The sequence below is a fragment of the Hylobates moloch genome, unplaced genomic scaffold, assembly GCF_009828535.3.
Source record: "Hylobates moloch isolate HMO894 unplaced genomic scaffold, HMol_V3 SCAFFOLD_2, whole genome shotgun sequence".
Lineage (NCBI taxonomy): Eukaryota > Metazoa > Chordata > Mammalia > Primates > Hylobatidae > Hylobates > Hylobates moloch.
Window position 1 is genome coordinate 91,928,431 of NW_026652277.1, and position 20,477 is coordinate 91,948,907.

Here is a 20,477-nt window from a genome sequence, read left to right on the forward strand (position 1 = left end):
TCAGTCACTTTAGCATTAGGCCATTCACAAAGATGAACTATTCCATGAAAGGCACACTGTGAACATCCATGACCACACCCCTGGAGCCCCATTGACATGGGGCTAGAGTTTATAGCCACACTTGAGAGAGACCTCAAGACCAAATAAAAGAAGAATTCAATGCACACAGATTCCAGCAGTCAGTATATGGTTTAAATTACCCCAGCACAACCTGATGTTCTGGGTCTCAGGGTAATTGTTTTCTGCTTCTGGAAGACGGTACCTAAATTTGCATACCTACTAAACTATTCAGTCTTTAAAATCCATATTACCGGCCAGGCACTGTGGCTCACACCTGTAATCCCAGCACTTTGGGAGGCCAAGGTGGGCAGATCATGAAGTCAGGAATTCAAGACCAGCCTGACCAACATGGTGAAACCCCATCTCTACTAAAAATACAAAAAGTAGCTGGGTGTGGTGGCGCATGTCTGTAATCCCAGCTACTCGGGAGGCAGAAGAATCGCTTTAACCCGGGAGGCAGAGGTTGCAGTGAGCCGAGATTACGCCACTACACTCTAGCCTGGGTGGCAGAGCGAGACTCCGTCTCAAAAAACAAACAAAAAATCCGTATTACTGTTGCAGCTCTGTAAATCCTTCCCTGACTACATCAAGCCCAAACAGAAGAAATCATTTTCTCTTTTTAAACACATTTTAGTATTGTATTATTCAGTATTATCATTTATTTGATTATCTAACTATCCTCTCCTCCTCCAACTTGAGAAGAAACTCTTAAGACAAAGATTCTATCTCATTTTTCTATCTTATACCCAAGGAATAGCAGGCATATGACTCAATTTGTTGAACTCCAGTAATATCTTGATATATTTATTACTTTGATTAAGTGATGACAAATCAGGCGGCATGCTTAAAATATGACTGAGTGACATTTTAACAATAACTTAAAAGAAACACTTGGATAGTTTATATACATAGTTATCAAAAATATAAAGTATACTGACAAGTGTATCCATCAATCTAGACTTGCATAATAGAATATACCAAGTGAGGCCGGGCGCGGTGGCTCACGCCTGTAATCCCAGCACTTTGGGAGGCCGAGGTGTGCAGATCACGAGGTCAGGAGATCAAGACCATCCTGGCTAACACGGTGAAAACCCGTCTCTACTAAAAATACAAAAAATTAGCCGGGCGTGGCTGCAGGTGCCTGTAGTCCCAGCTACTCAGGAGGCTGAGGCAGGAGAATGGCCTGAACCCAGGAGGCAGAGCTTGCAGTGAGCCGAGATCATGCCACTGTACTCCAGCCTGGGTGACAGAGCAAGACTCTGTCTCAAAAAAAAAAAAAAAAAAAGAATATACCAAGTGATATGAGTGCTATCACCCTGCTTCCTGTCTCTCTACCAACCACTCTTTTTCTTTTTCCCTACTCAGTTAAGCTTTTAGAGAAAGTCATGTACATTTACCCTCTCCTTTTCCCGACTTCTCATTTCCTCCTCAAGCCTACAGAAATACAGCATTTCCACCCACTTATATATTGAAAATGCAATGGTAAATGCCACCAATGGCCTCTATATGACCAAAACCAAAGCACACTTTTCATCCCTTATTTCTTGATTTTCTGCTGCATTTAACACTGTTGGGCATTCCCCTTGAATCCCTCTACTACCTTGGCTTCTGGTTCTTTAACTATTACTTCTTGGCTGATTTGGGGGACCCTCATACTTTACCCATTCCTTAAACATTGCTTTTATCTAGGGCTCGCTCTTATTTTTCTATGTATCCTTTGGTGATGCCATCTATTTCCCCAGTTAACTGAGGGCTAAAGGTTAACAGAGCCAACCTCTTATTAGATATATATGCTTGGATAACTTACAGGTATTACAAAATCACTATATGAAAATCTGAACTCACCACTGTCCATCTGATATGGTTTGGGTGTGTTCCCAACCCAAATCTCATCTTGAATTCCCATGTACTGGAGGAGGGACCCAGTGGGAGGTAACTGAATCATGGGGGCAGGTCTTTCCCACGCTGTTCTCATGATAGTGAATATGTTTCATGAGATCTGATGATAATATAAGCGGGGGGTTCCCTGCACAAGCTCTTCTCTTGTCTGCTGCCATGTGAGATGTGCCTTTCACTTTCCAGCATGATTGTGAGACCTCCCCAGCCATGTGGAACTGTAAGTCCAATAAACCTCTTTATTTTGTAAAATGCCCAGTCTCAGGTATGTCTTTATCAGCAGCATGAAAACAGGCTAATACACCATCTATGCCTAGATTTGGTTTACAGCTTTAATTCAACTTCTTGGTAGTGGCTCTTAGTCACCCAAGCCATTAATATGGTAATCCCCCTAAACTCTTTCCTTACAACCCATATGCAATTGGCAATCAAGCATTGCCCATTTTACTTCTCACTTAGCTCTTGAAATGTCTCCTTCCCATAACTTCTATTACTCCTTCCTGTAAGTTAAGACCTTATTATCTCTCCCTGGCCTATTGCAATAGTTTGTTAATTGATTTACTTGTCTCTAGTTTTGCCCACTTCACATTCATAGTCCATTTTCCCTACTTCTCCTAAAGCAAATAATACTAATTATCTATAGACATACATCTACTGATAAAGCAAATCTGATTATGCCATTCTTCTAATTAAAACCCATTAATGCAATCTTCGTAACTGCATTGTTTATTAAATTTTATATTTTGACACAGTTACCATATAGAGAAATCTAAGTTCTGTCCTAAAATACTAACCTGGGAGGCACTCATATTTTCTATTATCTTTTATTTTTAAAAAAATATTAAAAGAGGTCTGGTCACTAGCCTCTATTGATTTTCAGACCCACTGAAAATCATAAATTATAAATTTAAAAATATTGATCTATAAGCTAAAGCCTGTCCTCAATTACCCCCTCCCAATTTATTTTTGTCCTTTCCATGTTAACCTAAAAAGGGATTTATGTGGCTATGGAGAGTTCCATTCACAAACATTACTCTCTACAGAGAATCAGCTATCATACAGAATGAAAGCAAACTTTAAATTCTTCAAGTCACCAACAGAGAAGTTCATTATTTTAAACAGAAAAGAATTGAATGAGCAAAGAGATTGTCAAAAAGCAGGATCCAAAGAATCTATAGTTGCTTCTTCTCGGCCTCTAAACTCAAAGAGCCACAGAGAAGTTTCCACTAGGTGCAATTAAAGTGACAACAAATTTCTATAACTGTGAAAGTGAAAACAAAGTAAGAGAAAAATTATTTAACGTCTTGTTTTGGAGGATGGCAAATGCTAGTTCATATCTAATAATGTCTAATTTAAAATGAACTTTGGAATAGGTGAGACCAATTAAAATGAAACCTCGATATGTGGAATATAAAGAGATTTTAAAATCAATGTTAATTCCTCAAAGAATTTGAATTCTAAAATAAATGAAATGTTTTTTAATTCCTAGAATATAAGATGAAAACTGGGGATGTAAGCTCTCTATGAATTATCCAAAAAGTTTCATCATACAAAAATGGCTTTACATACAGTCAGAATATCTATAGGAAAAAGAAAAAATGACAACATCATTTAAAGTACTTCTTCCAAGTTTGTACTTTTTAAAATGTAATTATCAATCATTTTTACTATTGCTAATTCAAAACTATTTTTATTCCTTGGAAAATACTGATTAAATGTAGAAGATGATATTCAAGTATACTTATTGGGGTAAAACCTATAACACCTATTAAGCCTCCTGAAATTTACCACATTTCATATCCTAAAACATAAATAATTTTAAATGATATGTTACTCTATGTAATATACAAAATATAAGCATTTCAGTGACCAAATGAAGGGCAAAGCAGGGAGTAGAGAAGAAATGAAATCAGTCAACTCTGAGTTTCAAATGTGAATGAGACTCTTTCTGTTGGTCGTTTAACTAATCATTAGCATCTACACTTAAGAATTCAATAATAAAAATGAAACTAGATGGACAATCCACTTCTGTTTTTGTTTTTGTTTTTGTTTTGAGACAGGGTCTCACTCTGTCGCCCAGACTGGAGTACAGTGGCACAATCTCGGCTTACTGCAACCTCCACCTCACAGGTTCAGGTGATTTTCCTACCTCAGCCTCCCAAGTAGATGGGATTACAGATGCCCACCACCACTCCCAGCTAATTTTTGTATCTTTAGTAGAGACAGGGTTTCACCATGTTGGCCAGGCTGGCCCCAAACTCCATACCTCAGGTGATCCACTTGCCTCGGCCTCCAAAAGTGCTGGGATTACAGGCATGAGCCACTGCGCCCAGCTGGCAATCAACTTTTAAAAATTGTCAGTTACCTTTAAATAATATATGTTGAAGGTTAGATAATGGACTACCTATGCATTTCCCTTAAACACACTGGCCCCCACTCGGCACCCTGTCTGTACCTTGCCTCCGTACTTCCCGGAGGTGTTATGTTCCAGCTCATACACATTCCAAATCTAAAACAATCAAACAAACAAAAAAAGAATTGCTATCATTTTAGAGCCCTAAGAAAACTGTCCCTTTTCTTCAACTAGTTTAATCTTTTCAATATGGTATTAGAAACATCACTTAACAAAAATATTATTTCCAGAGCTCAGCTAATTTTATCTAATTCAACAGTAGCCTTTTTGTTACATATACAAGAGAAGCCAGAGTATCTACTCTCACATGCAATGTGAATAAATCTGTAGCCATGAGAGACGACATTTTCCGTCAATAAAACCAATGCCATACTCACGGTGAAGGTTGGTGGGGCTGGTTTTCAGCATTTCTTGGTGTTTTGCAGGCAGCAGGCTTCGCCATATCCCTGACAACACACCTGGGGCGCATGATAGACAGCACAACGCACTATTAATTATAAAAAGGGTAGAACACATCTAGAAATTAAACACGGTACTGAAAAACAATCTAAGGGAAAGTCTTTGCAAGCCCCTTCAATATTAACCTTGGGACCCCAGCAAAGCCCTTGGAGTTGGACAACTTTGACTCAGGCTTCCAAAAGCTCAATTATACCCGAATAAAATCTGTGCTAGCCTCTGTATTTGACTTTCCTTTTAGCATCAATAACATGATTGTCAGCAGCTTTTCCCATAGCAGAAAAGCTACTGAAAGCTTTGGTGTGACCATATGAAGACGTCTGAAAGCATAAAAATAGGAACAGCTGTTGAGTTGATATGTTAAATTTTGAGCAGGATATTCTGTGACTTTTGCTATTTTACTAAAAAATACAGACTTTTCTTTCACATCATCAATCACCACACAGGTCTTTGTGCAAAAAGATCTGAGAGGCCTCAAGGCATCCCCCTTGTTCAAAATTTCCTCATGCTAAGAGGGGAGGAAGAGATCAAAAACAATGTTCATATATAAAGTGAGTGTGTGTGTGTGTGTGTGTGTGTGTGTGTGTAAACTAAGAAAAGACACCTCCAAAATGTGAAAAAAAAAAAGTAATTAAATGTCTGTGCCTTAAGTCATCCATCACAAAATAAATGCAGATGGTAGACAATATAACAAAGCTCCAAAGGGCAGCAGGAAGAGATATTCCTACTTTCATGTAAACAGGGCTTACAGAGCACTGGTGACATTTATTGGCAGAAATCAGAAAACACCTCCATCTGAGGATAAACATGGATGGCTCAGATATTCCTTCTCCTCAAAAGCTTTAAAATAAACATGGCTTTGAATAGAGAAGGCTTGGTTATAAAACTTAGACCTCACATCTTAGTCTTTGCTAAATAAAATGCCCCTTAGGATCCAGAAGGCTTCAAATATGAATCTGGTTCTTAAGAGCTTTCATGGAGGCTTCTTGGAGATTTGACTACCCTGCTCATATTTAAGGCCAGTCATGTTATTCCAGAAGTGGATCACTGGTGAGGCAGTGGTAGATAAACTGTTTTCCCAGAGCTTAAGGCTGCATGGCAAATTTCTCCACTTCTGAAAGAAATAATACAGGAAAACATGGACACAACGCACAGAAACGTGCACACACACACTGCTCATTCCAAACAAGGTCAGTAAGACTCCGAAATCAATATGTAACGTGACAAGAAAAGAAAACGGTGCCATGTCAAAACCTCAACACACCTTCCCTTTGGGATAAAAGTTTCAAAAAGTGGTGTTCATCAAGAGTTGATGCTAAACTTTCAATGAATCGGTCAAGAGATGCGAGTCAACGACATCCACAGGACCCACAAAGCCTTGTGTTCTTTCCCCAGTGTGGTGGGAGAAGGCCAATCGTGATCAGCCTTGAAAACGTTCAGGAAGGCAGTTGCTAGGGAAGTATAATGCCCTAGGATTTCTGAACTCTGAAATTTTAATATAACTTACACAAGCTAAAATGTCCGGCAAGTTAAACTTCATAGCATTCGAAAATCCTTAGCAATTCTCACTTAACTAAAAATAGCATATGCAGCATTTTTTGTTTGTTTGTTTTTGTTTTTTTTGAGATGGAGTCTCGCTCTGTCGCCCAGGCTGGAGTGGCGATCTGGGCTCACTGCAAGCTCCACCTCCTGGGTTCACGTCATTCTCCTGCCTCAGACTCCCGAGTAGCTGGGACTACAGGCGCCCACCACCATGCCTGGTTAATTTTTTGTAGTTTTAGTAGAGACGGGGTTTCACCGTGTTAGCCAGGATGGTCTCGATCTCCTGACCTCGTGATCCACCCGCCTCAGCCTCCCAAAGTGCTGGGATTACAGGCGTGAGCCACTGCGCCCAGCCGCAGCATTTTTAATCTACATGCATTGATTTGTGAAAATATCTGAAATATCACCAACTTGGAAAAATTCTAAAGCATTAAATCTATGAGAAATCTTAACTCATCTCTTTTTTTTTTTCCCTCAAGTCTTAGGTATTCATACAAAGCTTTAAAATAAAACAAATCTACTACTGAAGAGTTTTTTAAAGTATATGCTGAAGTAACTATTTTCTAACAAATATAAGGTATTAAACAACATTAAAAGTAGGTTTGTAAGCAAATTTTTTTTTTTTTTCTGACTAAAAGTCCTTATCTGCTGGGCGTGCTGGCTCACGCCTGTAATCCAGCACTTTGGAAGGCAGAGGCCAGTGGATCAGTTGAGGTCAAGAGTTTGAGACCAGGCTGGCCAACATGGTGAAACCGGATCTCTACTAAAAAAATACAAAATTTAGCCGGGTGTGTGAGGCATGCCTGTAGTACCAGCTACTCAGAAGGCTGAGATGGGAGAACTGCCTGAACCCGGGAGGCAGAGGTTGCAATGAGTTGAGATCGTGTCACTGCACTCCAGCCTGGGCGACAGAGCGAGACTCCATCTCAAATAAAAAAATAAAATAAAATAACAATTTAAAAAGGGCCCTATCTTTGTAAGATCTAATCTCAAGTCCCAGTGGTTTTGGTTTAAAATTACAAGTTAATATACTGTTTTTGTCTATGTATGTTACAGAATATTTCTGAGAAAAACTTCATTCAATTTTTTGAATTTTAAAGTTTTATTGAATAATAAAAATAAGCACATTAATATTCAAAAGCAATATATTTAGAATTAATCTGAATAAAACAGGAAAACAACACATTTTCCATAATAAGATATATCCTGGCCACAGGACAAATATTCAAGACTAGAGCAATGTAGCTAGCTATTGAATCTGCATTTTGAAGGGAGGAAACTAATTGTTTCAGGTTGCTAATTATTTACCCAATTTTGGGGGGTTCTAAATCATAGCAGTAGATATTCCTGCATTTTCTAATTTGACTTCTTTTTAAGCTAAAATTTTTTCTAGATATAAGAAAGAAAAGGAAGAAAGTATCCTACATTAAGAGTAAGACACATCAAAAGTATACTCACAAGATTTTTGTTTGCTTGTGTGGATTACCGTTTCTTTAAAATTATAATTGAATTGGATCATAGTTTGGAGGGATAAAACCTTAATAGTTTTGACCGTTTTAACATATGGAAACTGTGTAACCTCAGCAATTTCCACTATCTCCTATGCATTAGACTTGGTATAATAATATAAAACCCTCATACTTTAAGAGATACAACAGTGATATTTCAGTATGTTGCAGCTTTTAAGGGGTCTGTCTCCGTGTATAATTCACTCCTTCAGCCAGACATAAGGAGACCACAAAAGCTGCCACAATGCTGACTTCCCAGAACTACCACAGATTGAAGGACTAGGAATTCAAAGAGTTTGACCTCTTATTCTTTGCAAAGTCTTTAATTACTCAGATTTATCAGATTGGGGCTCTTCCACAGTCTTCTAACTGCATGTGAGCATTCCCTCATCACTGAAGCATCACTGAAGATTTATGCAAATAAGACATTCTGCAACCGCCTCAGGGGAATGTTCCTCCTGACTCCGCCCTCAGCGCTGCTGGGTTTTATGAATGACTGCAATCAATGCGATGAATGGTTGCCAACTGCCCACTCAGCCACTTCCACTCTTCAGTGCACGTACACACGGGAGAAACTAACATTGCCACAAGCCTGCAGATGAAGCTATGGCAAGGCTTTCATCTCTCCAAACAGGAACTAAATGTGCTTTCAGATACTTAGAGTATGTGAATTAAAAATTCTACATGCCTTCAAGAAACACAATTTACATAATTACTTTCTCTCTTTTGACATTCCATTTTGGTTCCTGCAATCACTACCCTCTACCCTCCCTCCCAAAGAAAACTACCACTATTTTATGTGAAACTTTATCTGAATTTGAACTTTAAATGGTTTTATCTTTCATGACTAATGTCAGGAAACTAGTTACTGTGCAGGAAGCGGCCACATAGTAGACTATAGCACATTTACAGTTCTGTTCTCAATGTTATGGTTTTTTAATTTTCCTATCATAAATGGAGACAATTATCTCCAAACAGTGTTGGGGAAATACATGTGTTTGTGTCTACTTCCCAAGTGTTACTATAGAGTCCACATTGGTCCTAAGAGACCTTAGGAGCAGTTAAGATAATGTAAGGTTGACAAAATGAAATGTTTTTCAAATATACACTTTTCTGATTTGCTGATCACTGATTAAAAGTAACTAGAAACAGACAAGAAGAGACTTCAGGGGCTCTGTAGCTGGCCATCTTTCCTTCTATACACCCCCCATTCAGTGCTTCATGCCATTCTTCAACATGATATTAACCATAAAGTATCCCAAATACATGCAAAATTCCTATTTCCTGTCTGATTCTTTCTTCTTAACCCCAGTCAGACATCTAACTGCCTCCTCAACATTTTTACTTGGGTATTTAATAGACCTCTCAAAATCAGCATTTCCAAAATAGAACTTTTCATCTTTTTTCCCCCAAACCTGATCCTCCAGCAACCATCTCCACCTTGGCTGATCATAACTACATTTCTCCAGCTGTTCAGGTGAAAAACTTTAGACTTGACTCCTTGTTTTCTCTCACATCCTGTGTCCTAATACCAGACTGGACGTATTTTCTAAATTTGTGTAGAATTTGACCACTTATCAACCCCTCCACTATTGCCACCCTGTCCTGAGCCAATATTGTCTTTCATTTGAATTCTCACCATAGATTTTTAACTGGTCACCCAGCATTTACTATTGTTCTCCTCCTGGAGTCTATTCTCAACACAACAGCCAGAGTGACTCTTGTGAAAGATAAATCAGGTCCTGCCACCTCTACCCAATAGTTCCCTACTTTACTCACAAGAAAGTGCCAGAGTCCTTAGGATAGCATCAGGACTCCCTCCAGCTACCTTCCTGCCTTGAAATCTCTGCACCAACCTTTCCTGCTGTCTGGAATGCTCTTCCCCACACTGGTATGACTAAACCCCTTACTTCTTTAAAGTCTTTGCTCAATTGTCGAGTTCTTGATGGTTCCTACCCTAATTATCCTACTTACTACTACAATCTGCTCTCCTCACCACATCCAAATATTTCCATGCACCCTTCACATTGCTCTACTATTTTCTGAGATGTACTGTCTCCTACTGCTGAAATATGAACTTCTCAAGATCAGAGATTTTTGTCTGTTTGGATCACTGACATATGCCAAGAGCCTAGAATAGTGTCTTACATGTAATAGCAACTCACCACATATTTGTTAAATGAATAACGAAGATAAAAAGAATGAAAATCTATAGATTTCAAGCTTGAGTAACTAATTTAACAGGTAAAACACAGTGATTTAAAACAGATTCTAGGTAATAGTTTTTGTCTTATTATAGCAAGTTTCTATTAAATATTTATAAAATATAAATAAGTGACCAAAAAGTTTTATGATTTGATTAACTTCACTAAATTTGTTTTCATATGGTTTGAGTAAGATTCACTCTCTGTCTGAACAAGAAAAAGAGTATTTCATAGAATATGACCTATTTAGTGGAAAGGACTCTTTAATATCCAATTACTGCTTTGAACCAGTGAAATACTATGTAACATCTGGTGTATCAATATTTTATCAAATAAGACAGTAAAGTAATTATATATGGGGAAATTTATTAATAGTAAAGAGAAAATTAATCCTTTTTTTCTGATTTTTTCTAAAGACAGTAGGAAAATAAGAACTTCTACTTATTTAATACCTATCACGTACCAAAATACAGCATATCTCACGTATTCTTCATACCACCCTGCCAGGGGATATGATTCTCCTACTTGGCCAGTGAAGAAACTATGGATCTAAGAGGTTAAATTATTTTTCCAATGATAAATGGCAAATGTTGATACCTTAAGAAGTCAGGATTTTAATCAAGGTTGGTTTGGTATTAAAACTAATGTCCTTTCCACCATTCCAGGCAGCCCTTTGTCTTCAATACTTAAAAGATGAATGGAAACTGATAAACATCAACTATGAAGTTACAGAGTCCAGCATCCTCAGACGTGTTTCAATATCATTGATTTCCTGATATAGGTATATTGCTGAAAGTATTCAAATCATCCTACATAATTCAGTGTTCTTTAAACATTATTCTAGTATTACCAGACCACATCCACGAAATATTACATAAAAGCAGAACAATGGTGACATCAGAATATTGAGCTGGCTAAGCTAGAAGTGTAAAGTGACCTTAAGACCAATGGCAATACTGGAATACTACAAAATGTGAAATGCAAGACAAATTATCTGGTACGTAGAGAAAGGGTTTCTATAATACAAAAAAATAAAGAAAGATGAAAAGACAAAAGATTCATTTGCAAGACAAGTACAATGCAATTGATAAAAATGTCTTCGAATATATATTTTAAAGGAGATCTTTAAAAGCGACCTCATTTCCATTCACAAATTCTAAATGAGGAAAAGCTGAAGAATATTATTTTAAAACTCACTTTATATAAAAATTTGAATATTCATGTCAATTATCAGTGAACAAATGAACATGATGACTGTTACCCATAAGATGAAGATGGAACAGTGAAAATTCTACACCACAAGGGAAAAGTGAATGTTGACATTTCAAAAAGCCAGATTTACTAATCACAAACCATCAGGTCCTGTTACACCACCAGTGTGCATTCAAGAGAGCTTCAGGAGTTTATCAGAGCAATTTTTACTTTCAAAAGGCATGGAAGATAGGTGAAGTAGGTTCCTAATTATAAGACAAGGGAAACCAGCTGGCCATTTTTCACAGTAAGTGATGAGAAATGTTGACCTTCCCCTGAAGAGGCCAGGAAATTATTCACAAAACAATATGAAAAGTCTAGGATTCTAAAATAAAGGTGATAACAGACCAAAGATTCACTACAAAGATTAATAGGAGATTTTAAATTTTGGAAATCAAATTTTTCAAAGACTGGGAAGAAAAGAAAATAATAGGTAAAAAGTCAAGCCTCTGGTCTTCTTAATCATTGAAATCTACCCCATTTATCATCCTTTAGATCTCCAGAATACAAACAGGCTTGATTCTATAAGTTTCTCATATTGTTTCCAAGATTTTGGCAACATTTCCAATTAACCTCTTTTTACTCAAGCTATTATTTTCTGTTAACACAATCAGTTTATTTCTCCATTCAGCAATTCTTAAAATGCAATACTTTACTTACTTATGGATTTATATCTGCCATTATTCCCTACATATTCATTCTCCTATTTGCTTTTATTTTCTACTTACTAACCTGCATTCATTCTCCAAAAACCATGTGCTGCCTGCAAATCCAACACAACTTTTGAAAAACTTAGAATGCCAGAAATTTCCTGCCACTAAACCTGCAAAGGAAAACCTGTTCATTCCATAACAAAACAAAACAAAACAAAACCTATCCACTGAGAAGTAAGGAATTTCCAGAAGAGGAAGGAATAGTCAGTGTATCAGAGGGAGGTATCAAATAAGATGAGGTCTGAAATCATGCTTTGAACTCTCCAGAAGGAGAAAGAGGGGAAGCTCAAGTGGAACTGCACTGGGCTGAGGAGAAATAGGGTGATGTGAAAATAAAGAGAGAATGAAGATAATTGCTACAAACATACATGAAAGCTGTACTGAGAAAAGAGGGTATAATGAAGGGAAGATGGTCTTTCTTACTTATGGGTACAATTCTAGGTGAGTAATTACCCACGGGAAAGGGAGAAGTTAAAGATACAGAAAGAGAGGAGAGAAGGGGAAGTGGAAGCAAGCGGTAGGGTGAGGAAGGGGAAGAGGGAGAGAAGAGAAGAGTTTAGTGACGAAACAAAGTTGCTGTGGAGGTAAAGAGGGATTACATGAAATAAACACATAGGGGATTATTTCTCAAAATGTCACCTTTCATTTGACCATAATGGCCATCTCCATTTTCTTCCAGAAAGATCCATGCAGGACAATGCTGCATTAGATTCATTTTGGAAAGGTTTAGAGAATGAAAATTATTTCTCTACCTCTTCACATATTTCTAACTCAGTTCCTAGAGGCAGAAACTTTGGCTCGATACTTCTTTCCCACCTGTATCTGTGCCAGAAGTGGGGAAGAGGGGAGACATCTGAGAGGGCTCTCTCTTCCCACCTATCATTCACTAATAGTTATGTTTTCACTATTTAGTGGGGTCATTATGTCTTCTGCAGGAAGAAATTGGCAGTTTCCTCTTTGGCTTGTTGGGCGCAAAAAAAAAAAAATTTTTTTTCACTTCTTCTTGAGTACCCCGCTTCTCTACAGGAAGCCCTCTTGGGCAGACCTCAGTAGGGCAGACTCTGCCAGGCTTCTAACTCTAGCTAACTCTCTTTCTTTCTCACTAACCCATGTCTACTCGAATATTTAGGTAAATACATCTGAAGCCTGCTTAGAAGGGTTAGTCTTTTAGATTTAAAGTTTTTTTAAAAAAAGAAAACTAATTTGGGAATGACAATCTACAGTAATTAGAGAGGACATGAGAAAAACTACAAGGACATCTAATATTTCCAGCAAGGTATGAAACATAGTCTGGATCCATAGATTCAGCGTGTTCTGTTCCATGACCCATGACAGAAGGTGCTTCTGTGTAAAACATCATCATGGGCTTCAGTTGTATAAACAAAAGTCCCAGTCATTTTATTTTCCACTAAAGAAAACATACTGATCAAAAAGTGAGAATGACAGTATTACAGGAATAATCTTGGAACTAACATATGTTATCTTAAAGACGAAATTGTTTATAGCTTTTAGTATTTCCATTTCTACCAGTAAAGAATTCCAGCACTCCTCACAGCTAACTTTTGTGCCTTACAGCCCAGTTGAAAACCACTAGTCTCACCTGCTGGCTTTGTCCCAAGCCAGGCTGTGTGTAGTCTCTCCGTCATAAGAAACAATCACCGACTTCATTGAGAGAGAGGTGAGAGATTGTTTAGTAGGCAATAACATCAACTTCAGCAGCTATATTAACTCTCTCAAAGAGAGGCAAATAACTAAAAATGGTCTTAACTTGAAAAATCAATTCAGCAAAACAAGATGAATGTCAAGAAATGTAAACCTATTTAGATATGAACAGCAAACAACAACAAAACAGGAAAACAACAGTTAATAATACCAGCTAAGATTTCTGGCATGTACAGTGGGCCTGGAACCATGCTCCGAATCCCTCATGCTTTTGGTCATGTCACATAGTCACATATCATATATTATGACTGGTGCTTTGTGAGTTTAAAAAAGGATAATGTCACCCAAATTACAAAATTTATTTGTGAAACACCACAGTTTCTTCTTAGAAGCACAGTTCATCATTTCAAAATTACCTGATATCTGTGAAGTATTTTGTGTTGAGCAAATAAATTATTTCGTTGTCACTCAAGCTGTAGCAGGAGCCACAAAATTACAATAGAATATTTCGAGTTGTAAGCATTAGTCTTTAATTCACATCCCCTTCCCATACTGCAACGTTGTAAAAGAGTAAGAGATAGTTGTCAGATAATGGTTGTCCACACTTTAAATGTTCAGGATAAAAAAAAAATGAAATTTAGTAGCAGAGGGGGAAATTGATGCCATTTGTAAGGATAATTGCCAGAGCTATTTTACAACTAAGAGTTTTCTGTTTTCTATTTGTATCACAAAACCACAGCTCTTTGAATAATGTTTTTAGGTACTTCTATGTATGTAAGTATGTCTTTTCCCCACAAAGCATTCATTTTCCTCCCTCATCTGGGAGCCCAATAGCTAAATAAATATCTACTGAGAGGTCCCACAATGGTTCCTTGGTGGGATTTAAGTGGATTTTAAATAGCTAAAATAAAATGGGAAAATGGAATTTGGAAAAGTATTAATGAACCATTTCAAGCACTACTTTCAATTAATTGTAACTATTTTTTCAACTGATTCACCTGCCCAGGAAGTTAGAGAAAAACTGGATCCGATGAGATATGAAAATGTGTTATTACATGGGCTTTTACTTTTGTAAAAATATTAAAGTGCCATATGAGAAATACACACCTTTCATTTTGTATTGTGAATTAATATTTCTTTATTTGTTCAAGAGGTCACAGGCCTCTTTTTCCTAAAATATGACCAAAAAGGGAAATCAAATCAATTTGAGACTTACATGGCAACTTTAATATTGGAATATGATTACTTGTTTGTCTATCTTTTGCATGTAGGATGAGAAAAGCAAATAAATATTGTAAATAACTTTTTCATCCCCTTCATCCAAACTGATGGAAATATGAACAAACATTTAGGAAAATATGGATGAATAGTATGGCATTTGAAAAGATAGTCTAGCAAACAGAATTTCTTACTCCTCACTGACAAAGGTGAACATGCTCTAAGACATCTGCTTTCCCCCTTGACCTGATAGGGCTGTGATTTTTGTGGCCTTACCTGAGGTAATTATTCCTGAACTGTCATTTCCAGACTTCACCTCCCATTACCTGTCATGTATTAAATCTGTATCTATCAAAAATTCATAATTCCTAATATACCTTATTTCCTAAGTCTGGTAAGTCTACATCACATTTTTAGAACATCATTTTGTCACTTTGATCTCCATTCCATATCCTACTTTTCTTACCTCAAATTACCTGACCCCTTCTCCCATTCCTTTAATTTTTAGTCCTTTCGAAACTCAAATGTAATGAACTCCAGAAGTAATTTCAGACTAAGTACTCTCATTTATCCACCACCAACTTCTTCAGGAAACACACATTCTTATATAGGCATAAGAGAATTTGTTTAATAGCAACAGTCCAACTACTGGGAAAAAGTTCAAGAAATGTCTACATTGGAAATATATGAAATGGTAGTGTGTTCCACAGCTTCACTGGGAAACCCTGATGATTATGACATCAAATCTTTACATAGTGATTGGATGTAATCAATGAACAAATACAGGAAACCTCCTCTGTGCCACGTACCATGACAAATGTTACGATCACCAACCAAAAACAAGTCACTCTATTCATCAATAATAGTAGCAATAATAATAAGTTACATTTATTAAGCACTTATGATAGGGACTCGTTTAAGCTCCTTATATGCATTAACTCATTTGATCCTCAAAGCAACTCTATGTGGTAAGAAGATTAAATAACAACATCTTGATAAAGCCTTTACACAGCTCTGCCCTGTGTAAGTTGCCACAGCATTAGATTCAAAAGCTCAACTCTTATTTTATTACTAAACCATTGTATTTCCTTGAAGTTGCTTAAATTAATTTTTAATTAAAATTTAATTATATCCAAATATAGATAAAAACAAGATCAAGCATAGGAATCTTGAATTAATAATATAATAAAGGCTGACTCTTTTTCCCCTAAAATGTTAAATTAAAATATATTTATTTTATAGAATAAAAATTTAGTTTATTATACTTTAAATATGTCTATACATTGTCATGTCATTTAGTGTTCTTGAGGGTTGTAAAATAATTTTAATTATATTATCATGTATAACTAATACTCACCTTGCTCTTCAGTGTCACTTCCAGAGTTCTAATTAACCCTGGCATTTACTTTGCATGTACTTATTTATAGATTCGTGTATATAGAAAAACATCAGAGGGTTTCAAACTCTAAGACTGAAATTTGTCACCACTTTTGTCAAAGCCATTAACTTGTTCATTAGCATTCATGCTTCTACTGCAGGCAAACCTAAAACTACAGAGAATTCATCAGCCTTGGGATCGCTAACTCTATTGTTAAAAATTCCTTACTATTGGAATATTATTTTTAAAATGTTTACTGAAATCTGCCTTTATGTAACTTTCATACATCACTCCTATAACTTTGCTCTTGAAAAGCTGCATAGAGTAAGTTTGTTGCTTTTCTAAAAGACCATCTCTGCATATATTTAAATTCAGTGGTCCTGTTTCCCCTTTATCCTCTCTTCACTTCTGTTTTTCACCAGTCCATCAACTATCTCTCACTAGGCATATATTCCAGAGACCTAACTACTCTAGAGAAGTTTTTGGTTAATAACTTTCTTAAAAGTTGACTCCCTTTGTTGTGCAATATTTTTACTCTAGGTCCAATACAAATGCAGATTTTACAACCCTCTCTAATAACCAGGCCATATACAAAGGCCAACTGACAGAAATGAAATTCAAGGCAAATTATCTATGAATGGCTTCCAAACCTGGCTATACATCAGAAATATCTAAAGAAACTTTTAAAGGGAAGACTTCTTTGGGTCCTAGCTCAGACCTACATAGCTGGGATTTGGGCTCAGAAATTTTCATATTATTAGCTCTCCTGGGTGGCTCTACTGTGTTCAGGCAGGTGTTTGGGAACTGCTGTTGAAGAATGAACCATTCATTCAATCAACTAGATGAAATGAGTCCTTTCCTTAGAGGAAGCTAAACCACAAGAGGACTCCATAACTTGGACGACATTATCACAGTCCTTCATAAAAGAGCTTTCCCTGAACTGCATTTTAATGTTATACCCTCAGCTTTTATGAGAGGCTGATACAAGAAATAGCTGTATGAAGTTGGTTTCTGTCTTTACTGTAAAAGAGTGGTGAAGTCACTGACTATTACATCAGTTTGATTCCATTCTAATAAACTGCACATTAATTTTTTCAAAATCTAACACCAAGAAAAATGATATTCCTCTTATATTACAAATGTTTATTATGATTTATTTTGGTCAGGGAATCAAAGGAAGCTCAGAACAAACTTAAAGTTTACTATAATAACTGTTTACATAGTAAACATGTTTATAATATCAATTTTTTCTTGGTTGTAAGTTTCAATTTATATTATATTAATGCTTTATGTGAAATCCTGTTGAGAGAAGCAAAATAGAATTGTGGAAAGAAAGAGAGAAAGAGAAAGATTAAAACCTAACAATACAACAATCTTAAAATACTAAAGTACTTTTGTATTTCCTAAATTAGATATGTGGGAAAATTTAATCCTTGCAGTAGGAAGACTACATATGTCATGCTAACAGTAGAGTGGAAATATTACAGATTAAACGTTTCTACTATTCATACATACATTTCATATATATATATTTTTAGGCAAATAACTATATCTTCTTTTACCTATAGAGAAATTTTGTGAGACATTGTCTCTAAAACTACATAATTATCTCACTGAAAAACTTTTCTACCTTTTCCTCTTATATATAAAACATTAAGTAGTAAATTAGCCAATTAAAACATTGGCCAAGAAACAGTAAATGTGACACTGTCTTTATCAATTCAAATCACCCATAGTTTGTTGCTATGTAACTCAAAATAACCCCCTTACTTTAGAAGTAATCTTTTAGTTTTGACACTAAGTAGTTAAGAATTACTGATCTTTCCCTAACAATGAAAATTTAAATACTAAACTTTATCAAAATCTTAAATTTTCCCCAAAAGACATTATTAAAATTATAAACATGCACTCCTAGACTCAGAGGAAATATTTGCATAACATATCTTAAATATACATTACATATAATTAGGCGCATATGTACATATACATATACATTACATATATGTACATAGATAGGACTCGAATCCAGAATACATAAAGAATTACTATAAATCAAAAACAAAGCAACCTATTCTATGACTTAGGAATTGATTTCTCAATATTTACCTAAGAGAAATAAAAATATAGGTCTACAAAATGATTTGTACCAGAATGTTCATAGGTCGGGCGCGGTGGCTCATGCCTGTAATCCCAGCACTTTGGGAGGCTGAGATGGGAGGATAACCTGAGGTCAGGAGTTCGAGACCAGCCTGGCCAACATGGTGAAACCCCGTTTCTAATAAAAATACAAAAGTTAGCCAAGCATGGTGGCTGGCACCTGTAATCCCAGCTACTCAGGAGGCTGAGGCAGGAGAATCGCTTGAACCTGGGAGGCAGAGGTTGCAGTGAGCTGAGATCACGCCACTGCACTCCAGCCTGGATGACAGAGTGAGACTCTGTCTCACAAAAAAAAAGAATGTCCATAGAATATTCATAGTAGTCTTATTCATAATAGTTTAAAATTAGTGATAATCCAGGTGTCCATCAACAGAATAACTAACTGAAAAAATCATGGCATATTCATAGAATAAAAAATATTTTTAACACATGCAATGATATGGATGTATTTCAAATACTTTTAGAGCAAAGAAGCCAGACACAAGAGCTCTTACAATATAATTCAACTTTTATAAAGCCTAAGAATAGGCAAAAAGTAATCAACGATGACAAGAATCAGACAGTAGTCACCTCTGCGGTGTGTGTGTGTGTGTGTGTGTGTGTGTGTGTGTGTGGAGTGTGTGTGCTGAGGGGTGGTATTGTGATGTTTTATAGCTTGGTTTGAGTTGTGGTAACACAGCTCATGCAACTGTGAACACTCATCAGACTAAGCACTTCAGATCTGTGGATTTTATTTTATATAAGTTATATCTCAATAAAAACGTTAAAAAAAAGAAGAATTACTGATAGACTAAAAAAAGTCAAAATTCTACTAATTTAAGGATGTCATCCTTCATGCCAGTAGAATAATTAATGTGCTTTGGAAAGCAATCACTCCAATAAACAACTATGGAAGTCAAATAATTAACACACTTTTTCAAAGAAAATAATTTACTTCTTTATACCATGTTGGAATCAGAAGGATAAATGTAAACATAGTTAAAGCTAAGAAATATGTTTATGTAGGAAAACTTTTGCACCAAGATGAATTGTTTCATATACATGAAAATCTTAAAGGAGCTTTAAAGCAGAGTTCAGGAAAAGTCCAAAGCATGCTACTGCATGTTAAAAAGCATTACCTGTTATGTAGATTATTTGAAAGGTAAATTTGCATTCAGTATTTCTCAGAAAATATTACTTAAGATTATACTAACATTTATTGCTTGGAAAATCCTAAAATTGATATTTTGAAAGGCTTTATCTACATCCTATGTAGAACCAAAATAGGTCTTATATCATATATCTTACAGTAAGGAAAAGGACATTTATTTTCTAACAAATCATGGGCATTAGCTGCAGTTTCTAACAGCAACATCTCATACCAAAGGCTTTAAAAATTATTTTAATTAGAAACATACCTAAAAAGGCAAAAAAAAATCATGAAAGTCTCATCTACTCCTATTACTTTAAAAATTAGATAAATAAGTGGAAGTTGTCCATCACTATGTTCTAACCCTGTTTAACTCTTCAATAGGCATAGATAGTTTAAGACCCTAAAGGTAAAAAGCAACACTCCTGTAATTCAGTCTGTTTGGCTGGGGAAAAGCATGAAAATAGTCTCACAGCTGTAATTCTCGCATCCTTATTAGAGCTGCTGCAACTCAGTGGTCTCAACAGAAGAGCAGGTGCATTTGCTTTGGCTATCTTCCTCACTGAAAACTCAGCCCTAAGTGGTTTGAGAATCCTGGAGAGTCAGCTGGAAGTCACTAAATTAAGCTATTTCAATGTACTGTTATTCTAATAGGTAAGTATGTTTTTATATTTAGGAAAGAAACTAATTCTGAAAGGGAAAAGTACAGTGGTAATCGGAGGATATGAAATAATGGAAAAACAATGAGAAATAAGTCAGAATGTTAACATGCTTTCAAAAACAATTTACATCAATGGATCTACTTCTCTACACTTAATGTTTTTTCCCCCTCTGTTTAAAGTATTGTTAAAAAATATTCACTCATTTTTTTTTTTTTTTTTTTTTTTTTT

The 20,477-nt window shown here is 36.1% G+C and overlaps 1 protein-coding gene across 22 annotated transcripts in view; it reads right to left on the minus strand.

Annotated features, from left to right (window-relative positions):
* RIMS1 (regulating synaptic membrane exocytosis 1) overlaps window positions 1-20,477 on the minus strand; it is a 515,539-nt gene that overhangs the window by 427,526 nt on the left and 67,536 nt on the right. For 21 of the 22 annotated variants that reach the window (XM_032153372.2, XM_032153417.2, XM_032153391.2 and 18 more), the window contains exon 2: window positions 4,747-4,827. The exons of the other annotated variant lie outside the window; for it this stretch is intronic. In XM_032153372.2, the coding sequence (XP_032009263.1) occupies window positions 4,747-4,827 (81 nt within the window). The remainder of the gene's footprint in view (window positions 1-4,746; window positions 4,828-20,477) is intronic. 22 annotated transcript variants of the gene reach the window in all.